The sequence below is a fragment of the Cynocephalus volans genome, chromosome 4 (assembly GCF_027409185.1).
Source record: "Cynocephalus volans isolate mCynVol1 chromosome 4, mCynVol1.pri, whole genome shotgun sequence".
In the NCBI taxonomy this organism is placed as follows: domain Eukaryota; kingdom Metazoa; phylum Chordata; class Mammalia; order Dermoptera; family Cynocephalidae; genus Cynocephalus; species Cynocephalus volans.
Window position 1 is genome coordinate 132,476,231 of NC_084463.1, and position 25,633 is coordinate 132,501,863.

The following is a 25,633-nucleotide window of genomic DNA, read 5'->3' on the forward strand; positions in this document are numbered from 1 at the left end:
TCTCTAAAAAAGAACTGTTCTTGGGGAAAATGGAAGGTGGAGCACATGAGAGGGTACAGTCAAAGCCAGATGATTTTGAAGGGGCCTGCTATACTCTGGCAGCAGGCTGAAATTCAAACCCATCTTCCATCTTAGGAGCAAACACTTATTTATATTAGTTTATGGAAAATAGGCAATTACACAAAATATAGGATCGGAACCAAAATTTGTTTTTAAAATGTGAGTTTTTGATGCTTGAAGAATTTCATTCTAAACTCTCAATTATATAATTACAAAAAAAATCCATGTTTCAGGAAAACATAGTTACTCCTAACATAAAATTCATGTCACTTATCACAAAGTTAGACAGTCAAGTGTATAAAGGAAAAACAAAACAGAAGCAATATTTACAAATTTAGACTATACGGACATTGTGAAGAATCCATTAATAAACAACACACTACATACTGTTACATACCACATTTTGAAAATGATGCATCTGTGAATATGATAAAGGTCTTTAAATTGAAGACTTTAAATTAAACTCAAGGCTGTAGTGATGAAAATTTTCAATTCAAGGTCTTAGTGATAAAGAATTTAAATTCAAGGATAGATTGTCTAAGAAAGGACAAACCACTAGCATTCAAGTTATTCAGTTGATTAGTTCCCCAGGAGTACAAAATATTAGGAATCACTAAATGGATTAGCCTAATTACAAATTTTGTTCTTTCTAAATAACTCATAACTGCAAGAAGTCTTTTCACAGAATCATTCAGTCACATAGTTTCTCTATATCCTTGTATAGGTATTTTTGCTATGTTTTAATTCCTTATTCAAAACAATTCCTTCCCCATTTCTATATTTTTATAAGTATAAAATATTTTAAAACAAATGTCTTAGTTAGAGAACTATTCCTCCACTGACTCCTGAAGGAGGAAAAAAAAAAAAAAATCCCCATTTTCTCTTCTACTCCAAAAACACAAAGCAAACCAGAACAACCCAATTTTTAATGTGGTGTCGCATAGAACCCAGGGCCTGGAATTTCATGCTAGTTTTCGCGCTATATGCTGAGAACAACTTAGTTATTTACATTATTGAGAAATCTACTTAATAGACTAGAATCATCCCAGTGCTTCCAGCAGCAGAAAGCTTGCTAAAAAAGGCGTGAGCAGCGGCGTCTGCGAATGGGAACGTCAAAGACTCTTCTCCGTCTTTCCTCCTCATCATCTTCATCTGACTCCTCCATATCTGCCGAATCATCTTCTTCTTCCTCCTCCTCCTCCTCTTCTTCCTCTTCCATCTCTTCGTATTCATCAGGACCCATTTCCTTAAAAGAGAAAGCAATCTTTTGATAAGAAGAGCATCCATCAGTTTTTTATAGTTATTTAGTGCAAATTCTCATTTACCTAGAATCCGAACAACCAGACATACCAAATATGACTTTTCATAGACTTGAACAGTGCATTTTCATAGTGCACGTGCTGATGAAAGATTCTAGAGTGTATTTTGCATCACATGCTAAGTAATAATGCTCAGTATGGTTTTAATGGTAAACATTTCATTAAGACAGTACTTATTTTTTACACAAAAATATCCATAGAGTTGGTAATTCATAAAAGGTAGCAAACAGACCATTCTAACAATCCAAGATAAAGTTTAACTGAACTTATCATATCAACATATTAAATAACAATTCTTTATTAATCTGTATATTACAGAAAAGAGGATATGAAAATGTTAATCAGGTATGACCTCTACTGGTGACTTTTATGCACTGTCACCAAGAGGTCTAATAGATTTTTATTGAGCTCCCCCTATAAAGACACATCATTTCAATACAACCATCGGTAGCCTCTACTTTTTTAAAAAAAACATTTTATTTTTTTAGTAGCTTATAACAACAACAATCATTTATTCTCTCTCATGGTTCTTGTGGTTTGGGTATTTTGGAGGTACTCAATGTGGTTGTTCTGGCTTGGGATCTCTCGTGACGTTGCAGTCAGATGGTGGCTGGAATTGGAGTCACCTCAAAGGCTTCTTCACTTGCATGTCTGGTACTCGGGCTGGGATGATCCAAACATCTGGAGACTAAAACAGCTGGGGCTCTTGAGTGCCTCTATCTCTATCTCTATGTGGTGCATGGTCTCTCCAGCACAGCAGCTTCATTGTAGCTGGACTTCTTACATGGTGACTAAGGGCACCAAAAGCACGTGACCCAGGAGAGAGAAAGAACTCCAGGCTGAAGGTGTATTACTTTTCTCTAACTTAGCCTCAGAAGTCACAGTGTCACTTTACCAATTCATTAGAAGAATATCACTAAGATCAGCCCATATTGCAGGGAAAGGGGAGCCTCTACTTTTAAATTAACCTGTTGGAGGCTCACAGAATAGGACAGTAGAGTTGTTGAACATGCAATATCTGAACACCTCTTGGAAACTTAAATTCTGCTTAAACAGTGTCTCTAATGAAGTCCTGACTTACTCTGTTGTCAATTTTCTCTCTCCCACATTCTCTCTCCCACTCAACAGGAGGAGTTGAGTCTTCAAATATACTGGACAGAATTCTGAACAGCAAGGAGGATCTAGTTGGTAATATGGGAAGTATCAGAAAACTTGGGGCATGATGTCATTAAAAGTCCTTCTGCAGAGGCTTTTATGGCATTACATGATCCAGTTCTCCACTATCTCTTTGATCTCATCTCCAACCTCTCCCCACTAGTTCACCGCACTCCCTCTACATTGGCCTCCTGGTTCAAACACACCAAGTACACTACTGCTTCAGGACCTCCACCCTTGCTGCTCCTTTGGCTGGGACACTCTTCTCCTATATATCTACCTGGCTCCCTCTGCTCCTTTCATGTCCTAGCTTAAATGTCACCAAGACCTTTCCTTACACATCTTTATATTAGAACCCAACAGGACACTCCTATCCCCTTTACTCTGATTTTTCTTTTTCTTTTCTTTTCTTTTGGCAGCTGGCTGGTACAGGGATCTGAACCCTTGACCTTGTTGTTACCAATACCTTCACTCTAACCAAGCGAGCTGACCAGCCAGCCCTTACTCTGATTTTTCTACATAGCACTTGTTACTACTTGACATTAGTACATAGTGTTATTTGTTACAGTTTGTCTCTTCCAACTAGAATATAAATTCCAAGGCAGGGATTTTGATTGTATTGTTTACTACAGTATTCAACAAATATTTGTTGAGCAAGAAAATGAATTAATGTAGGAGAAATGAATTGTGCAGCTTAAGATTTATTATAACACTAACGCTAACAATAACAATCAAAAAATATACACAGATATGACTTGTAAGATAGTCCATTATTTTTATCTTTGGATTTCTTTTCAATCTGAGGAATGACGACTTTAAAATTAATTAGATCCAAAAGGTGGTAAGAGGAAGGATTTAGGAAATTTTAAAACATGATATCCAGGTAGCATGATTAATTTTCTTAATGAAGAAGAAAACAGAAAACCTGTTAAAGACAGTGTGGCTAAGAGAGAGACTGCTCAGATACAAGTGTACATACACAAACAGCAGATGGAAAGAGTAACACACAGACAAGAATAAAAATGAAAATACGTGCGCAGCAGGAGCCTCTAAAGTGCTCCCAAACAAGCAAAACAAACAAACCACCTAAACAAGAAAGGCTTAAGAGCAACCAAAAGTATATTTTAAAGTGGAATTTAATTTATAAAGAAAAAAGGAAATATTAAGCCTACTAATACCCAAAACTGTGAGAGGACAAAGAGGAGCTGAACAATTCAACTTCCATATCAAGAAAACTAATATTTAAACAAGAAACACAACCTCATTGCCCTTTTTATGTTGATTAGAAGTTAAGTCTAGAATTCTCATTTCTTTTTATGATTTCTCACCCTTGAAAGAAAACATCTTCCACAACTCAGGTCAAGATTTTATATACTTATTTGTGGTTAGGAACTAAAATAATTATATAAACTAAAACTCTAAATAAGTAAAAACATAGTTAAGAGAGGGTTGAACATGTAATGGGTTTCTTATAATAATTTTAAAAGTAACTAACCAGTAAATATTGTAAAACTCCTCAGTTTTAATTTCTCATATCATAAATATCGATATAACCCATATAAGCAAGAATTCTTTGGAGACCTCAATAAGTTTAAGAGTTTAAGGGGGTCATGAGCCTGAAAAGTTTGAGAGCCACTGTCCTTAATAAGACTACTCTACACCCACCTTCACAAATATTAAAAACAAACCTCAAAAGGATCAGGCTGACCCAGCAGTAACTCAACGGCCTGCCAAAACAAACCTCAATGCTCTTTAAATTTTAGGACAAGGAATGTTATCAGAGAGAGAGATCTCATAATGATAAAAGAATTACTTCATTAAAAAGACATAACAATCCTAAGTGTATATGCATACAGTTATAGAGCTTCAAAATACATGCTGCAAATCTGATAGAACTAAAAATAGAAACAGACAAAACTGTAATTATAATTGAAGATTTCAACAATCATCTCTCAGTAGTTGATGGAATGAAGTAAAAAAAACCTCAGTAAATACAACCAATTGGACCTACCATTTATAGAATAATATTCTCCCAAATGGCTGAATACACATTTTGAATACACTAGGATCATTTACCAAGATAGACCATTATGTTGGGCCACAAAACATTTAAAAAGATTGAAAATATAGAGCAAGTTTTCCAACCACAATAATATTAGAAACCACAATAACCAAAAAATAACTGAAAAATCCCCAAATGTTTAGAAATTAATATATTTCTAGAAGAGTCATAGATCAAAATTAAATTACAAGAGAAATCGATTTTGAACTAAATGTTAATAAAAACACGTTAAAATTTGTGAAATGCAGCTAATGCAGTGATTAAAGAGAAGGTCTTAAATCAATAATCTAAACTTCTACCTTAAAAGCTAGAAGAAAAGCAAATTAAACTCAAAGTAAGTAGGAGGGGAGAAATAAAGATAACTGCAGAAATAAATGAAATCGAAAATGAGCAAACAATAGAGGAAATCAATGAAATCAAAAGTTGTTCCTTTAAATGATCAATAAAAGTGATAATACCCTAGCTAAAGTGATGAACAAAAGAGAACACATAAATTATCAATGTTAAGAACAAAAGAGGACATATAACTACATCTCTTTTAGCCATTAAAAGGATATCAAGGGAGTATTGTGAATAACTTTATGCCAATAAATTCAACATTTAGATGAAATGGATAAATTCCTTGAAAGGCACAAATTACCAAAACTGAAACAAGAAGAAATAAAAAATATAAATATTAAATAAATTAAATTCACACTTCAAAATTTTCCCACAAAGAGAACTCAAATCCCAGATAGCTTCACTGATGAATCATATCAAACAGTTAAGGATGATAGCAATCTCATACAGATACTGGGCTAGCCAAAAATGGAAGTTTCTTATAGAAAGTAGTGAACTCCCAGTACTGGAAATATACAGTGGTCCCCACCTTATCCATGGTTTCGCTTTCTGTGGTTTCAGATACCCCAATTCAACAGTAGTCCAAAAGTATTAAACGAAAAATTCCAGAAATAAACAATTCTTAAGTCTTAAATAACTTTTATTACAGGATATTGTTATACTTGTTCTATTATTATTGTTGTTAATCTCTTACTGTGCCTAATTTATAAATTAAACTTATCATAGGTATGTATGTACAGGAAAACAGGTTTCAGGCATCCACTGGGAGTCCTGGAATGTATCCCCCACAAATAAGGGGGGACTACTGTACAATTTCTAGGATTTCTCCACTAGGAAGAAAGCTAAAACTTCACTTCCAAATCCAGACTGTATATCCTTTTCACCAGACATACCACAAGTGCAAGGGCCTAAAGTCTCATCATCATCCTTCTCTTTTCAAACTGGAGATGAGAATTATCAGTTATGGGTTAGATTAATATTATGTCCATTTTCCCAGACTTATTTTAGACTCACCTATCAGGGTCACCCCGGGAGGTAGAGGGCATTTTCTGAACATTCAATACCTACAACTCAATTGCATTCTGGCTATATAATTCATATTTTATCACTATTATATAATTGGAGCTTCATAATTTCATTTAATCATTTTATAGTCCAGAAAATTGGGGTTACTGTTACACTTGTCACTAGACAACCCCAAAAACAAGATTTTGAAAATATATCCATTTGTCTTGAGAAATGATCCCTGAGACTGCTAAAAGTACAAGTCTACCCATTAAATCCTCTTTGTATGATCTCTACAGAATATTTATTTTATGAAATTAAAAATTTTATCAAAAACACTGTAAGAAATTGTTTTCCTCATCTTAATGAAATAAAACAAAGCCAATGCAAACTGGTCTAGTGTGATATTTCTCATATTCTGATATATTTGGGCCACAAAACTGTTTCGGGGAATAGTGTTAAAGAAGTTGAATCTCTACAACAGATAGCAGTAGAGTTTCTCTGGTTGAAGAGTATGGAGCCTAGTTCACAATAATGTCCATCTCCCCCAACAAATTCACATGACCCCCAAGATACTTCCTCAAAATCTCTAAGATTCTCTGGAACACCATCTATAAACCATTTGCCTAATAAACAAAGATCCTCTGTAGAGTTAATTCTAGAAAGTCATGTAAATCAGCACTAGAGGAAAATTGAACTTACCAATCGGGCTATAGACACCCTGAATGTTGGACATGCCATATGGAATCGGGGAATGGCAACATTAAAGATCTTGTCTTTAAAGTAAAGAAAATGGAAGGTATAATATCCTTCCATATATCCTGATGTTGTAGAGAATGTGGTACAGCTTGTGTATTCATATACCCGACCTGGGCTGATGATCGGAAATTCACCTGCAGAGAAAACAGTAACAATAAACCAAAGTATAAAATTCAGTCCTTCATTACAGTAAATAATGTATGTTCTCTATGGGATTATGTAAACTATGCAAAAGTGATTGCATAGTTAGAAAAAAAATCTAAAAAAACCCCCCCAAAACCAAGGTTAACTGTGATGGGACTATCAGTAAGTATTTTATTCCTCTAGTCATTTTTTTTTTTGTATTCCCCAAATTCTCTACAATGTACAGGGTGAGGAATATCTAGTAAAACAAAACAAAAAGGCATGTTCTTTTTCACAGTGTTTTGAGGCACTGAAGACACAAAGACATGAGTAATAAAAAGTGTCACAGTTAGACACTAGTCCACAGAGATAAAGGCAAATCTAAATGTTTAAAAGTAGTAAGTGACTAAAACATAAAGTTGTGAAGATGCATCCTAAGTGTTCAGACCAGAATGGTGAATGCAAAATGGCAATTATAAGGGAGAGTCCTTACACCCACAAACCAAATAACAGAAAAAGAATTATGGCTTTAATAAAATTCCTTAGCACTAGATCCTCAAAGAAGTCCAGGAAAAATTCATTAAATAAACAGGTAGAGCATGAATCTATTCATGGCAATGAATTAAAAAAACTTTAATTTAAAACTCATTCTATATATGCTTAGGACTAATAACAGAAGTATATAGCTTAAATACGTTATTTTCCTGAAGCACATATTCAAACCTGAAGGATCTGAGGGTTCAGAAACTTAAGATAATCATAATTTTTTAAAAAGCTGAATGTCACTGATGACCAACCAGAACTAGTGACTGAAATCCACAAATAATAAAAATATGTGCTATTAATTTTAATATTTCTCCCAAACTTTGAAAAGATGACCAATATGAAATTTATTTCTCTTTCTGCCATATGCCTTCTAACCCACAAAATATGATAATGAATAATTAGCCAGTTAAAAAAAAAATGAACACAAGAAGAAAAAGCAAGAAACTCCAGGTGGTCCACAGGAAGGGAAATCAATCCCAGAATAATTGAGTTTGCTATAATTTTAGAAAAACTTAATGTTTAAGGGACTTAACTCATAGGATAATGACCTTTATACATATTCATATTTATGATGCAAAGTCTAAAATTTCTTTGAAGCAACTGATGTATAAACCTAAATCTTGGATTACATACCAACTACTCCAGGTCCTTGAACTTCTTCTACATCACCTTTAGCATTTGTTATCCTCCAATAGCGACTGTCCAACTGACAAGCCTTCTCAGGAAGTGCATCCTTTGACATTTCAATCCTGGAGAAGTGAGTGGGGTGGTAGAGATAGAAATCTGGTCTTTCTGTTATGTTTTCTTTTAAGAACTACAGTATTAGGAATAATACTATGAGAGGAAATTTCCAAAGGAAATTAAGAAACCTAACCCAAAATCTATGTTAGCCATCTATTTTTCTAAGTTTTCAAAGATACTGGCTTAATTAGCTTGATTTCCTTACAGAAATGCTTTCACTCAACTTATGCTCGACTTTTGGTGAGGGTCAACAGAAAGGGCAACATAAAATATGCAAACACAATGGTGACAACAATCTTTTGCTGTTTAAATAGAGATCGATATGGCAAATGCTTTCTAGAATATTGTGCCATGAAAAACTTCTAAAGAACTGATTTTTTCACTACAAGGCTATACAATGCATTTTCTCTTTTTCCATTTAGCTTCTAGAAAGCTCAAAGCAAAATGTTACCAGTTAGTGGGATTACACTTCAACACTGTTTCCCAATACTATCATTTTGTTCTTTCTCTAGGAATCTGCTGTCTCTTATTTTCACTCTGAGTACTCTATAAGCACGCATAAGTGTTTTTACTTTAAGTATGTCTCAATCCCAGGTAGCATCTAAGTTAAACAATTAAAGGAACAACCATCTATACATGTGTAACTGGACATATCAAAGGCTGCATACAATACCAAAATCCTAGGATGTTTCTGGGTAAGTATATATTACTAAAATACTTCCAGTATGTATATATGCATGCAAGTGTGTTAAAAATATATATATATTAAATAATATAAAAATATATTTTAAAACAAAGTACTTTTAATCCTTTAGAGTAATGAATTGTCTTTATGTCACAGCACATACATAAGTTTGAATTTAAAATATTTTTTATTTAAACAAATCTAATGCCTAACACCAAGTCTGACATACATGAAGCACTCAATGACTGTTTATTAGATTTTTAATTTAATATAGAAAGGCCAGATGAAATTTAAAATGTATGGTTTTATCTTTGCCAATTTAAGAGCTTCTAGAATGCATTACACCTCTGATATAGAGCTTTAATGATGATTACAACTTAGTGGTCCACACGGTGCCAGCCAGCCACCAAAACAAACAAATGAACAAAAACCCCCAAAAAACACAACTTAGTGGTCCACTTACCACAGTACCTGGCACAATACAATCATCCCTTGGTATCCAAGGGGGATACCAAACATGGGAGGATGCTCATGTCCGTCACATAAAATGGCATAGTATTTGCATATAACCTATGCACATCCTCCTGTATACTTTCAATCATCTCTAGATTACTTATAATACATAATACAGTGTAAATATTATGTAAATACTTGTTATACCTGTATCCATTTTTTATTTGTATTATTTTTTATTGTTGTATTGTTACTTTTTATTGAATATTTTCAACTGTGGTTGGTTGAATCTGCACATATGGAACCTGGAGGGACAGAGGGCCAACTGTACTTTATACCAAGTATATTTGCAAGAAACAATTTAAATAACAGAGGTTAATGTAAGGTCAAGATCTTTTACAAAAACTATATTGTAGAAAATTTATCCACCTTCCTCCAAACTTCAGCAAGAAGCTGTCTTTCAGAACATGTTTTATATATCACAAACAGGGCAAGAGCAACACATCTATAGGATATATCCCACTGTTAATTGAAAGGTGACCCCCATTTAAAATTCCTACCTGATTCGGTATGTGAAGAAATAGTGGGGTGGATGTACAGAGCTAAGTTCTGGCAGAAACGATGTAGAAACTGAAACTGTAATATCCCCAGTTGTTGCTACACAGTCTGGATCATGAACATATCTAGGTAATTTAAAAAATTAAACATTTTAAAATCAACTAACTTCAGTTCTATAAGATATAAGATTTGAAGACACAATGTAAAATAGTTTATATTTTACTTTAGGATAAAAATTTTAATCATATTTGGGACCCCAAAATTTAAATAATATTTGGGTATCATCCTACTAAACTTAGAAAAAACTAGAAACAAACTAAAAAAGCTTGGCGACTCTGGATCACTGTAATAATAGCAATCAAGGTTCAATGATCAGTGTTTCATATAGTGGATCTGTAATTAGTTTGAAAACTAAAAAGGGCTTATCCCAGTTTTCAGAGCTAAGGAAACTTTTGAGACATCTAAAAACCCAGCTACACTTGCTAAATGGTGGGTCTGACAATAAAAATGTGTTAGCATGTTGTTCCTAGAAGCCTCTAATGTATAATTAACCTATCATTTCTGCTAACCAGGCTACTGTGAATCAATATTACCTCTAACACTATCGACAATGTTTGAATGTTCCATTTAGAGACAATAAATATTTGCCGGGAGTTAACAGTTACTGACCTGCTGTTCAGAATGAATCTATTAATTGGCAAACGGCTTTTTATTTTTTCAAAAAGAAACTATATGGCTACCATAAATTCATAGCTTCTAAATAAAAATCAGTTTTTTCTCTTGAATCTGCAAGATAAAAAAAATACTACCTATTTAAGTGTTTGGATATTTTGCCTTTAAAATGAGAATAAAACTGTGAGATTTAAGATAATGAGAGATTTTATTAGCTTTCTTGGGAAACTTCATCTCATGATCTGTGACTGATGTTTTTTTCTGATTTATGATCATTTCAATCCCCAAAACCCCAAATGAAATACCTGAAAATTTGGTCTCTGATGATAGGGAAGCCACCTGATACAACATTGTTGACATAAGAAGTAAACCAGTCAGTAAAAGTAGCACCTATAAACCAGGAAGGGGGGTGGGGGTGGGAAGAAGAAAAGGATAAAAAGTTGTTGTAAAATCCATATAGGTAACAAGGAAACACTGTAATTTCTCTATGCTTAAGATGTGACACCAAAACTAGAAACATTTATAGATATAATTCTACTAGTACTTTATTAGGTCAATTTCTTTCTTTCCTTTTTTTTTTTTTTAAAGATGACCGGTAAGGGGATCTTAACGCTTGACTTGGTGTTGTCAGAACCATGCTCACCCAGTGAGCTAACCGGCCATCCCTATATGGGATCCGAACCCATGGCCTTAGTGTTATCAGCACCACACTCTCCCGAGTGAGCCACGGGCCGGCCCCTTATTGGATCAATTTCTGTTCTCAGTTCTATACCTCTTATTTCCCTGGGATTCAGACCCTCTTGCACTCCCAAACTAGTGTCAGGGAATCTTCCAACTACCTTCAAACTATTTTTTTTTAACACTTATAATAAAATAATTGATTTTTAAACTTTAATTTGTTCTGTTACAAGAATAAAAAGCCTTCTATCTGTAACATGTAAAACATATATAACAAGGGATATGTAACAAGCTATGTGTAGAAGAAACTATGAGAAACAAAAAGCCTTCTGCCTATAATTTCTAGAACATATAGAACAAGGGATATGTAACAAGGTATGTGTAGGAAGAAACTATGAGAAAAATATCAGCACCCATCCTCAGATGATCAGGGTACATCCCTAGTCCAGGTATGTCCTGACTCATGTACAAAATTCTGGCAGAAGCCAGGCTCAGTCTGGGTATCTACCAGGGATGCGGCATTGTGGCATTCTGTGCATCAGGCCAAGCCCAAAGTTGGTCTAGTTGCATACCACTATAGATTCAACTGCATAGTGGTCCTCCATATTCTGGCCCAAGTGACCAGCTTAAAGCAGAAAAGAATTACTGAAACAGTCCAGTCCAGACCTCATTATCTGTGATCTAGTGATTGAATCAATAACAAGTATTTATGTTAGTTATGTTTACCCCTTCCATGTAACACAACATAACTCTATCAGACCCCTATTATTTATTAATACATCTCAGTGCCTAGCACATACTAGTCCCTTAATTAATGTTGTTCAATGAATTTCTTTGTAATGTGGTTTCAGTTAACCCAGTTTCTGTACTCTGCCACACTGAATGTCAGATGCTAAATTTATAGTACTTACTAATTATTCTATTAAGAGAAAAATGATAGAAGATATAATTTGTCTTGTATCTGAGGGCACAAAGCTTTAAAATTTTGAGGACATCAATTGAAAGAAAGTAAACTATAAAAGTTGGCTCTTTTCAAATGTCTGTTAATGGTCCATTCTGACTCATTATTACATGCTATTCTATTCAAAGATCATTGATCATCTATCCACTTTGAGCCAGATATTAATTAATGAGCTATATGGAAAACGTCATTAAAATTCATAACAGGTAGAATTTTATGTTTTCAGAACTAGTAATTTCTCTGATGAGTTTAAAAAATCATTTTGCATACTCCATGGAATGAAATGTTATATAAGAAAAAATAAATTTCTTATGGTTTACATAAGAAAGAAATTGGCATGGTGTATTTTAATGTACTTAATTTATTACAACACATACCAAAGTGTTTAAGATGAGGACAGAACAGATAACATTTACTGCCAAACTTACCTGAACACAAACTGCAGTTTCCTTAAACATCTATTAATAGTACACTGAACACCAGTAGATGCCCCCTTGTGTGTTACCAAAAAGTCCAAGAAAGTAAAACTAAGTTGAATCAACATGCAATTTATACGTTCTAAGATAGTTTAGCTTTTCAAGTAAGCCCATGTTTACGAGTTTCTTACATAGTACTGGGCTTTTATCAAGGGAGCTTAAAGGAATTTACTTTCTCACCTTTCCTCCCAGCATTAACTCCCACCTCATTTCTTCTCAGCGTATCTCAAATATTTTACTTTGCTCTTCCATTCTAGGAGAATTCCCAGCTACCACAATAGTATCATCAGACCTTAGTACTCTGCTGTAGTGGTGGGGACTTCCATACCATGTCAGATGAGCGCCAAACTAAGAGTAAGAAACTCACAGATCCTAGCCGGCAGCTTACTTTAGTGCTTGGGCAGCCTTCAGTTTATAAACTGAGTTGCATGGATAGACTAGAGCCATGATGATCAGCTCTGAAAGCGTGTGCTATGCAAAGATGCCAAGGAGGGCAATGAGCATGGGCATAACCCCCAAAGGGGGCTTAACTTAGAAACCAGAGAGCATATGAGTCAGAGTGAGCTGGGAACTAGGGCCTAAATTTAAAAGCTTTTTATAACTTACTGGATAGCGCAAGATCTTCTTGATATTGGGATGTATACCACAAACCTGGAATGGGCCACAGTATGGAATGAATGGAGACTTACACTCTATTCAAGGTTCCAATTAGGATATATAATTAAATACAGACACCTTAGCCTACAAGGCCCCTTTACTATTAATATATGAGGATGTTTAATATGTGTCAGCAATACCTTTAAAAAGCATAACAGAAAGTCAGGAAGCTCTCTTAGGTGAGCAAAATCTAAGTAAGACAGATTGGATGAATAGCAAAGGGGTGAGCTATACCTGCCTACCAATTGAAGGGTTCTCTAAACCTACTTAAAAATAACCTTTTAAGGCTGAAAAAAAAACTAGTTATGCCAAGTTTATGAAGCACATAGTTTATACTGGTCTCTGAAAACTGCCGCTTCTGAGGTCTCTAATGTGGCTTAGTATGTTACTGTAGCATTAGCACCAAAAGAGAAAAAGTATAAAGTTGCTTGGTATAACCATATCTCCAATTATATATTAATATGACCAATGGAAAATGCATGTGTGTGTTACAGGAATTATTTACACATTCACAGCAAGTCTACACATTTTACTATTCTAAAGAAGAGTTCTTATAGCACAGTATTGTATAGGGCATGGGTTTCTTCCAAACAGAAGCAAAATTCAAACAAAGTATAACAGCTGTTCTAATGAGACCCTACCTAGATTTAGTATTTATAAACCAGCAAGCCTTAAGATATACGAGTATAAATTTGCCAGCTGCTCAAGTAACTGAAAAACTTTTTACCAACTTAATTTTTTTTAACCAGGAGGAAGAAGGGAAAAGAAAGACTTTTTTTTCTCCTACCTATAATAAACATGTCAATAGCAGCTGGATTCCGAGCCATTTGGTCCTAGGTGAGAAAAAGAACATAATGGATAAAAATATATCTTACTCAATTTCTCATTGTTCATTATCTGTATCCTTCCCTGGAGACAAGGCAAAACAGATAAAAATAAAAATAACTCAAGTGATCCAACCAATACTCAGATATTCCTCACACTTTTCAGTTGCTCCTCTTATGATTTCTATGTTTAGGCTCTTTCTATAAGGCCCTTAAAAGAGTGCCAGGTACTCCTTAAAAAGTTACAAACCTACGTAGTGCCGTTACTGTTACAATGAACTAGGAAATCATCCTTCAAGAAAATAATTAGGAAGCTGAGGTAAGAAGATATATGGTTTGTTGTCCTAGAAGAAACGGCTTTGAATTCAGTCAAGAGACCAGAGTAGTTCTAGGTTAATCACTTCTCTTGGTAAATGGAGAGACCAAACCACCATCCTACCAACCTTAAATTCCTCTTTTAAGTAAATAGTTCACATTTAGGCAAAAATGAAGGCAGAAGTTGTACAACTGAGGAATTACTGAGAACTGAAGAAATAAAAATGAAACCAAACACCATGCTATTTTCTGTGGTTACATTAAAATCATAACTCTCCTAAAAAGGAACTACATTTTTCAACAAGTTAAATACCTACAGAAGAGAGTTTTAAAAGTTTCTATTGCACTCAGAGTTTAAATCAAAAGATGTTTAAAAGCTAAATTTTTTAAAAGTCAGAAACAAATATTACAATTAATTTACTTCAACAAAAACCTCATTAGTTTTCCTTAAAATTCCTTTACACAAATCACAGCTTTCCCTCTGTATATACAATAGCTTGCATTGTTTATCCAGTGGTAAAATTTTCTTTTGTCCTACATGTCATTGTGTTGCAATATTAGCTCTCTAGTTAGATAGGTCTATAATTAAAGTACCCATTCTACAGCCCTGAAAATACCTAATGCACATATTTATGCAATCATCAGAACACATCTTAAAGCCACAATTAAACATACTCCTACTTACTGGGCACTGGTAGAAAACTTCATTTTTGTTTCGGCCCTCTGCAGCTTCCACTGCTATGTACTGACTCAAACCAGTATGTATGCAAAAAGTTAAAGGGAGACAGTATTTCAGTCCTTGTCTCTGCTGGAATCCTCCAGCAGCTGTGTCAACGTCTAACAAATCTTCAGAACGATAGTGATTAGACAGTGCCATACTTCCCAACAACCTGAGGAGAACACAGACTCAAAAATGTAATAAATTGCAGTGCCAAAAAAAAAAAAAACCCAGCTAAAATTCATCTTTTTGATGAATAATAATTTCACATTGACGACTTTATAAGTATTGATTAACATGATAATTCTAAACTGGAAATACCAAAACACCACAATTTCTTTTTGTTTCTTTTTTTTTGACTGGTAAGGGGATCACAACCCTCGCACGGTGTGGCCTGCACCACACTCAGCCAGTGAGCGCACCAGCCATCTCTATATAGGATCCAAACCCGCAGCCTCAGCGCTCCCAGCACCGCACTCTCCCAAGTGAGCCACAGGGCTAGCCCTACAATTTCTATATATTAAATTCAAACTCTTGATTGGGAAGAAGATCTTGATTTAAATTAAAAATTAAATTAAGTTTCTAAAATATCTACATGTTAACTTTTTAAAAAGAAATAATTTTATTGCTTTCGGGAATCTATCTTACCATGATATATTGATTTGCCAGTGTTTGCTATTTATATGTATGGTTAATTTAATTTTTAAAGGGGTAAGTTCTCTCTGATACCTTTATCTTGATATAACATTTAGCTTAGCCTGTGCAACCAGATGGTATAAATGTAAATCAGACTATACCTTGTCCAAATTTTCATAAACTTGGAATGTGTGGGGTATAAATTAATTTCACTTCATAGATATGGTAGCAATGCAGATATCAAGGACTACCTGGTTGGTTCATAACAAGATTCCTATCTTAAGTCTCATTGCTTGGGCCATGTATAGAAAAAAATCTCTGTGCTGAAATTCATGACCTGTTTGTCATGTCAATTCTGGCCAACTCTTTTAACCAAGAGTTCAAAGAGCCTCTCCCGTTTCCTCTTGAAATATGGCAATTTTTCAACTTTGGCAAGTTTCATTTCAATAAGAAAATAGGACAAAACGTCTGTAACTTAGACTTATCAAGACCTAACTGACTTCTATTTCTAACCCAAGTCCAATATTTGATTTCCAAATACTATCTTGTAATCTCAGTGTGATCACCTCTGGGATTCCCTGTACTCACTCAACCCTGACCTGAAATTGTAACAGAGCTTTAGATGATTCTTCGCACACAATGGAACACAAGGTTCAGATAAAACAATGCAAAGATCTCTGTAAATTCTTATTAGCATTTCACAAGCATACTGTCTCTGAAATAACTCATAACAGTACAAAAGGAATAGAACCATTCAAAGCATACAGCTTTTAAAACTGGGAATGAATCTGATGGCTACTGCATGGTCTGCTTTTAACAAAACTTCCCCAGTGAATACTTCATTTTTTAGAAGTAAATTTTAAATAGATCATTTAATTATAGGCTATGCTTGAATATGACAAAATTCTTTCATTAGTTTAGTGTATGTAGCTCTGAACCAATTATCACTTTTTACATGTATAGTATATAGAATTTGTATCAAGCTCCCCAAACAATTTACCTGGCCAGTTACAGGATAAACACTTCAAGAGTTCTGAACAGTTTAGTTAAAATATATTCACACACACACATATCCTATATCCCACTCCCAACCAGATTTCATTTTAAGTATAAGGATGTGTTAGTAGAAATGATGTTTTTATGAGATATTTATTTTGGTAAAATCTAACTCAAGTTACAGATTTTTGTCTTATGGATTGCTAAAGGAGGAAGAGGGAATTCCTGTACTCTTTCAAATTGTTAAGAGCAACCAAAAATACAATTTATTTACTTTCATTCTAGAAAATAACTTGCATCATTAGGAATAACCAAAACATCAAACTTCTTACCCGGGAACCACTAACTTCTGCCCATTGTGGATACGATATGAACATCGATAATCATCAGGAAGCTTGCAACCGATCTGAGCTTCCACAGCATCGAGGTCTTCCTCTCGTGCACCCTCTGCAAATGCACAAGAAAAGTAAATTGTGAAAAAACAATAAGCCTTAAATCTAAGAAGAAATACAATCTATCTGCTAACCAAGGAAACAATCTTAGAGAGAGTGAATTCTGTCCAAAATGTATTGCTGAAATATAGGGAAATGAATTAAAAATTCATTTGAAGCACTGAGCAAGCAAATTCCGTAGTTTCCTCCCAACAGAGAAAACACTGACATTTAGTAAAATATGGAAAGGTGGGCGCCATGAGATCCATAATAATTTTTTCACATTATACCGCAAATCTGAGTGTAGCTCTCATTTTTCTAAATCTAATTTATTCATACTACTTTACTTAAAAAAAAAATCAAAACCTAAAGAAGTTCTCTAAACTGATGTTGTTAAAGAGTTTTAATGTAGTCTCTTACTGGGAATATAGGATATAAGGTGTAGGTTCATGCTGTGAGGAGGCCATTAACTTGAATTCTATTTTGCACATTTGTCAACTTGCCATATACTAATATTCTAGCTTTAAAAAGCAGGAAGCAATACAAATACCAAGAAAAGAGATCCACTTCCAGAAACGGGCCACTAGGTTGTTGGACCAAATCTCTCACTGAATGCTGACAACAAAATGGTTTCGAGACTTCTGGAGAACCACAAAGGTGGGGTGCGGGTTGGGGGGTGGAGGTTGGAGGGTGGGATGAAGGGGTCCAGCAGAAGTGGGAAACTGAGAGGTTAGCCAGGCATCTGGAGCCACCTCATCATTGAGGTAATTGGCAATTCTGAAAGCAAATATGAGGCTGAGAGAACAAGAAACTGAGCAAAGCTTTAGGCAGTACCACAGGGCTGGAGTGTAAAAGAATTGGAGTTCAGGGTCCACAAAGGAGAAGGGGACCTGGTAAAACCCAAGGTTTTTTGGCTAGGATTCTGAAGAGTCATATCCCGGTAATAAGGGGAAACTGACGATAGTCCTCACAAAGACTAAAGCCCAACTTCCAATCATATCAATTCCTGAGTAGATTTAAGGTGATCTGCCCATTGACTAGCTGCCAGCAAAACACAAAAGTAAATCACTAGAAGAAAATAACATTACTGTAAAACTCAAATTATGTCTCATAATCAAAAAAAAATGAAGCCTATAAGAAGGCAAGATCTGAGGGCCGGCTGGTGGCTCACTTGGGAGAGTGCAGTACTGATAACATCAAGGCCATGGGTTCAGATCCCTAAATAGGGATGGCCGGTTAGCTCACTTGGGAGAGCGTGGTGCTGACAACACCAAGTCAAGGGTTAAGATCCCCCTTACTGGTCATCTTTTAATAATAAAAAAAAAAAAAAAAAAAAAAAAAAAAGAAGGAAGATCTAACTAAAGAGCAAGAGAGAAAACAGAAAATAGAACAAATCCACTGCAGTTAGTAAACATGGACTTCAAAATAACCACACTTGGTAAATTCAGTGAATTAAATGACAAGATGGGGACTTTAACAGAGAATTAGAAACTATAAAAATGAATCAAATGGAAACTTGAGCCAAAGAATATAATAAGTAAAATTAATATGCTGAAAGAGTTTAATAGCAAATTAAAGGTTTAAAGCTAAAGAAGAAATTATAAACTGGAAGCTGGGTCAGAAGACAAAAAAGAGCAGATAAATACAAAAAGAGTGTAAGACATCTGGAAGAACACAGTAGAAAGGTCTAAGATACGTGTATTAGAATCCTAGAAGAGGAAAAACAGAATAAGGCAGAAGCAGCCTTACATTTGAAGATGTAACAGCAGAGAATTTTTAAAAATTGATGCAAATATCAAACCATGATTCAAGAAGCACTATAAAACCCATGGAGAATAATTACAAAGAAAATTGGATGTAGAGACATAATTGGAAAACTGCTGAAAATCAAAGACAAAGAGAAATCTTAAAAGCAGAGGAGGAAAGGCACATAATTACCTCATAGGAACAACAGTAAGACCGACAGCTAAATTCTCAACAGAAACAAAAGAAGTCAGAAGAATAATATCCTCAAAGTGGTAAAAAAAAAAAATCACCGCCAACTAGAATTCTATATCCAGTAAATACATCCTTCAACAGTGAAGATAAAATAAATACATTTTTAGACAAAGAATATCCAAAAAAATTCCGGAGCAACAGTTCCTCATTCAAAGAAATACTACAAGGAATTCTTCAGGTGGAAGGAAAATGATCCCAGATGGAAACAAGATGCAAGAAGAAAGGAAGGGCAAGCAGAAAAGATAAATATGGACGTAAATCTAAAATAATATTGAATATATAAAATAATAATGATTTCATGGATATTAAGTACGTTGAAAATTAAAATCACGAAAATTATAATACAAAAGACACGAGGGAGGTACTTGGAGTTAAAGTATGCTAAGGTTCTTTCATTATCCAAGAAGTGGTAGAAATGCTAATTTACATTAGACTTTAATGTCAAAGATGCACATTTTAATCTTTGGGGGAAACACTAAAAATGTTAGAGATATAAGAAATGGGAAGGGAATGGAATAAAACATAATTAAGAAGAACACAAAAAAGAAACAGTGAACAGGTGGGATAAATAAAAAACAAACAGAAACATGGTATATTTAAACTCAAAAACATCAGTAAATATATTAAATATGAATAGTCTAAACAATCTAATGAAAAGACACACTAGCAGACCAGATAGAGAACAAGACATAATTATATACAAGAGACACATCTTAATGTAGCTACAGAAAAGAAAGCTGAATAGTTCTCCTAAAATCATATGAAATAGACTTTAAGGCATACAGCTATATGTATTAGGGCTAAGGGAGGATTTTTCATAATGACAAAAAGGCTAAATTCACTACACAGATATTATAATTCTAATTTTATGCATTTAATAACACAGCTTCAAAATACATTTTAGAAAATGATAGAACTTAAAAGAGAAAAAGATATATCTACAATCATAGTGGGTGTATTAGTTTTCTACTGCTACAAGATTAGCAGCTTAAAACATTTATTCATTATTTCAGGTTCTGTAGGTCAGAAGTCCAGGCGTGACTCAACTGGATTCCCTGCTCAGGTCCCATAAGGCCAAAATGATGGCATCAACTGGGGTTGTTATCTCATCTCATGCATCTTATATAACTTATGCTTTAGATCCTCTTCCAAACTCATTGGTTGTTGGCAGAATTCAATTCCTTGCAGTAGTAGGACTTGGACTTCAGCTCCTAGAGGCCACCTGCCATTCCCTATGACGTGGTCCTCTCTACAACATGTCCGTTTGCTTATTCAAAATCAATAGAGAAGAGATACTCACACTTTGAATCTGACTTTTCTGGAAGGGCCCAGTCCCTTTTAAAGGCTCGCCTGATTAAGTCAGGCCCACTCAGGATAATTTCTTTTGATTAACAATTAACTCAAATTCAATTAATTTGGGACCTTAATTATATCTATGAAATCCTTTACCTTTTTCATATAATATGACCTAATCACAGGAGTGAAATCAATTATATTCACAGTACCACCTACACTCAAGGAGAAACAAGTATATCAGGCATGTACACCAGGGGATAAGAATCTTGGGGGCTATCTCAGAACTCTGCCTACCATAATGAGAGATTGTAGCATATCTCTCTCAGTAACTAATAGGACAAGCAGACATAAAACAATACAGAAAGAATGCAAAAGATTTAAACAAGATTAACAAATGTTACCTAATTACATATACAGTACTGAACTCAACTGCAGAATATACATTCTGTTCAAGTGTACATAGAACATTACCAGAACAGATCATATACTAGACCACTGAACAAGTCCCAACACATTTTAAATGACTGAACTCACATAAAGTATATTTTCTAATCACAGTGGAATTAAATATAAATTATATAAAAAAGATGACCAAAAAGACCTGAAATGTTTGGGAATTAAGCAATACATTTCTATATAACCCATGGGTTAAAGAACAAATAAAAAGAAATCAGGAAACTGCATGATAATGAAAATGCAACATATTAAAATTTCTGGGACAAGCTCATATGCTTAGAGAGAAATTTATAGCCATAAATGCATTTGAAGAAAACAAGAAAGCCTGAAAATCTATGATCTAAGCAATCACTTCAAGTCAGGAAAAAAACCACAGTCAATTCAAAAAGAAGGTATCAAAGGAATTAATGAAATAAAAAAACTAACATACAATAAAGGACTGACAAAGGCAAAATCCAGTTATTTGAAAAGATTAATAAAATTGATCAGCCTCTACCTAGCAAGACAGATTAGGAAAAATAGAAAGTAGACATAACTAACATCAGAAATGAAAATGGTGATATCATTACAGATCCAACAAGTATCAAAAAAATAAGAGAATATTTTGAAAAACTTTGTGTCAATAAATTTGAAAATGTAGTTGAAGTGAACAATTTCCTACAAAAGCAACTTATTGAAACTGACATAAGAATACATAGAAAATCTGAATAGACCTATACCTAATAAAGAAATTGAATCCTTAATTTAAAACCTCCAGGATTGAATGGCTTCACTGGTTCATTCTACTAATCATTTAAGCAAGAAATAAGACCAAAGCTTACATAAACTCTTCCAGGGAACAGAAAAAGAGGCAACACTCCCTGACTCATTTACAAAGCCAGCATCACCTTGATATCAACACCTGACAAGAACATTGCAAGAAAGGAAAATTACAGGCCAAATTCTCTCATGAACATAGATGTAAAAAATTCCAGTAAAATACTAGTGAATCAAATCCAATACATACAAAAAAGATAATATATTACAACCAAAGTAAGTTTATTCCAGGAATACAAAGTCGGTTTAACATTCAGACAATCAATCAATGTAATTTACCACATTAACAGGACAAAGAAGGATAATCATATCTTAATCATAAGTCAGACAAGGCATTTGATAAAAATTCTATAACAAAAAACCTCTTTCCAAACTAGGATCAGAAAGGACTTTCTTCAGTCTCATAAAGAATAGCTATAAAAACCCTACAGCAAACATCATATTTAAAGGTGAAATGTTAAAAGCTTTCCCTCTGTGATCAGAAAGATAAAGATGCTCAATATAATCACTTCTATCTGACATGGTACTGAAGGCCCTAGCCAGTGCAATAAAGCACAAAGAAGAAAGAAATGCTATATCAGAACGGGAGAGCTGGACATACAACTGTCATTATTCTACATGCTTAGGAAAAGGCAAATTAAAACCACCACTTCACACCCATGAGAAAGGCTAAAATACAAAGAATGACAACGATAAAGTGCTGGTAGGAATATAAACTGATAGAAACAATTTGGGAAATTAACACCATCTCTTGAAGTTTAATATAAGCATACTCTATAACCCAGGAAACCTAATCCTAGATACTTACCTGATAGAAATATGCTCATATGTACATAAAAAATGTACAGGAGTCCCCTTATCCACATATCCATATCAGGGAATATCTTCCAAGACTCCTAGTGGATGCCTGAAACCAGGGATAGTACCAAATCCTATACATACTATTTTTATCCTATACATACATAACTACAAAAAAGTTTAATTTGTAAGTTAGGCACCAGGGGGCAAAGTGTGTAGGTTCACGCTTGTCCCCTTCCCCTTGGTCCCAGCTGTCCCCATGACTAGATGGCCCCAGACTGAGCAAGGTCAAGGCAGGGAGGGAGTGGCACTGAGCAGGGCCCAGAGGGTGGCCAGCATAGTGCTGAAAGGAAACCCTGAAGTGAGGTCGCCCCGAACCTCAGACCGCCAGCAGCCCTGGATAAGGGATCTTGCATCCTCTCTTCCCCTGGTGAAGATGCAGAGCCAGGCAAGGAGCCATCAAGTATGGCGAACTCATCATCCTGGGATTCTGTGAGGAAGGAGGTAAGGAAATGGACCCTCAGAGAGGGGAAGTGACTGGCCCAAGGGAACACAGCTGCTACAATGGGTGTCTGGCAAGTCGGGACAAGGGCCGCAGGCAAAGCTGGCTGGCACTGAGCCGCCAGCCACACACCAACAGAGTGAAGCCAGGCATCACACACCACACCTCCATACCACTCATTTCCAACACACTGAGTAACCGTGGCCAGCACAGCATCTTGTACACACTCCCATAGCCACTTGATCATAGTGGAGTACACACATGACAGTGACAGACATGTTCCACATCGGCTGCTCCACGGACATGATCGACCTTGCAGTAACAGACACGTCCCCTGGAGGAGGGGCTGCCAAGGGCCCTTCTGCCCAGAGCACCATCTCCTGCTAAGCCGGCCGCATCCTCTGTGACCACCAGCCGCCCTCTACTGCCCATGTCTATGGGGCTGGCTTTGACACCTCCAGCAACATCTTCCTTGGAAAGCTGGTAGCCAAATAGTGGATCCCTGACCAGCCTGATAAATGGCCTGACCACCAATGGAGTACTGGTGATGCACCCAGCAGGGGGCTTCTCCGAGGACTCAGCCCCAGGTGTCTGGTGGGAGATCTCGGTCTGTGGGAACGTGTCCGCGCTGCTGCGGGACAGTCGCTCCACCCAGCAGCAGGGGAAGCTGGCAGAAAACTAGTCCCACGTCCTGCAGGACAGCTCACTCAGTGACCTGTGTGGGTCCATGCTACTGAGGCGCACACCGGCAGGGCTGCTGCGGACACCCACACTGAAGCAGATGGAGGCCCAAAGGCAGGAGGCGAATGCCGTGCACCCTAGTGCCCCGTGGGCCTCAGCACGCTGGCCTTCCCCAGGCTGGCCTGAGGCCAACATGGTGCCTGACAAGCAGCAGCCCTGGGTCTATGTCCATTGGGGCCATGTCCACAGCTACCATGGCTGGGGCTGACAGTGGGAGCAGGGTCCCCCCAAGAGCATGAGTGTCCTCTCAGCCGCCTCGTAGGGCCCTGCATGACCCTGTAGCTGGGCCAGGAGGCCAACCTCTGTCTGGACCCTGGACCACCCAGCCACGCCTTTGCACCCTGCAGCCATGTCTGCTCAGAGAAGACTGCCTGCTACTGGGCCCAGACACCACTGCCCCCTGGTACCCATGCTTTCCACAGGGCCTGCCACGTTTTAGGGGCCTGGCTCACCTGCAAGCATGGCTACGTCTGCCTCATTTTCAAGGGCCGCTGGACTAGGCTCCCCAGAGCCCCATGCTGCTGCACCTGCCTGCGCACCCAGGCCACCACCTCCTGCAGCCCCGAGGCAGCTCTGCATGTGGGACACTACCTGCTGGGACATAGCCAAGACAGATGAACACAACACGTTGGATGGGCTATGCCACTCCCCCCAACTCTGGCCCCCGGGGGTCCCAGGATCTCTACCCCAGTCATACTGATGGAGCCTTCAGCACCAGCTCTGTCCCCCTGCTGCTGGAGGGAAGCTCAGCCCATGCCCTTGCCCTTTCTGGGCCTCCCACATCAGCAGCCAACACTGTGTGCTGCGGGAGTGAAGAAGCAGTGGACCCCTGACCCCCAGCTTAGGCTGGCTGCACCCTGAGCCTGCCAACCCAATTCCAGATATTCATCCCTCCTGCTGCTGCCCTGGGTTCCTCTATATACCTGGCTGCTCAGCTGCCCTGTCCAAAAATAAATAAATAAATAGATAAATATAAATAAATAAGGCAATAAATAAATAAATAATAAAATAGAAAAATTGTAATAGTATACTATAATGAAAGTTACATGAATGTGGTCTCTCTGTCTCTCTTGAAAATCTTAATGTTTTTGTATCGTGGTTGACCACAGGTAACTGAAACTGCAGAAAGCAAGACTGCGGATAAGGAGGGACTACTGTACATAAAAATGTATAGCATTATTTGTAATAGCCAGAAGTGAAAATAACCTGAATATCCATCAACAGGAGAATGAATGTATACATTGTGGTCTACTCATATAATGGAGTACTATACTGCAACAAAAAAGAACAAACTACTGTTACACACAACACATTTGAATCTCACAAACAAAATAGAAACAATTCATACAAAACACATAATCGCACAATTTCTATAAAGTTTGTAAAGAAAGAAAGCTACTTGAGAGCAATCAGGATAGTGGTTGCATCTGTGAAAGGGGGGAGGGATATGAAGGGGCCTTCTAGGTACAGATAATATTCTACTTCTGGAGGGTGTTACAATGGGCATGTTCACTTTGTGATAATTCAATGCATTGTACACTTACGATTTGTGCACATTTCTGTAAGTTTAGTTTACATCACTAGTGATATCATGTACACCCAGATATAATGTGATGAGAGGGACACTTCAGGTCTCTGGCAATCTTTCTAAAAACCCATTAACTCCAGTCTAATCATGAGTAAAACATCAGACGACGCCAATCTGAGGGACTTTCTACAAAATACATGATGAGTACTCTCTCAGAACTGGCAAGGTCCTAAAGACAAGGAAAGATGGAGAAACTACCACAGACCAGAGTACACTAAGGAGATACAATAACTCAATGCAGTGTGGTATTCTAGACTGGATCCTCAAAC

At 36.4% G+C, this 25,633-nt stretch overlaps 1 protein-coding gene and 1 pseudogene across 2 annotated transcripts in view; one reads left to right on the forward strand and one right to left on the reverse strand.

Moving 5' to 3' along the window:
• Positions 1 to 289: 289 nt before the first annotated feature.
• Positions 290 to 25,633, reverse strand: part of FBXO3 (F-box protein 3) — a 33,982-nt gene continuing 8,638 nt past the window's right edge. Inside the window, exons 4-11 of one of the 2 annotated variants that reach the window (XM_063093510.1) lie at positions 17,071 to 17,185; positions 15,074 to 15,278; positions 14,037 to 14,082; positions 10,783 to 10,867; positions 9,808 to 9,930; positions 8,002 to 8,117; positions 6,643 to 6,833; positions 290 to 1,306 (exon numbers count right to left, since the gene is read on the reverse strand). In XM_063093510.1, coding sequence (XP_062949580.1) covers positions 1,133 to 1,306; positions 6,643 to 6,833; positions 8,002 to 8,117; positions 9,808 to 9,930; positions 10,783 to 10,867; positions 14,037 to 14,082; positions 15,074 to 15,278; positions 17,071 to 17,185 — 1,055 coding nt within the window. In that variant the 3' untranslated portion in view covers positions 290 to 1,132. Of the gene's footprint in view, positions 1,307 to 5,153; positions 5,242 to 6,642; positions 6,834 to 8,001; positions 8,118 to 9,807; positions 9,931 to 10,782; positions 10,868 to 14,036; positions 14,083 to 15,073; positions 15,279 to 17,070; positions 17,186 to 25,633 lie in introns of those variants that run through there. The other variant, XM_063093511.1, reaches the window with a different exon arrangement.
• Positions 22,793 to 24,609, forward strand: LOC134375035 (E3 ubiquitin-protein ligase pellino homolog 3-like; annotated as a pseudogene).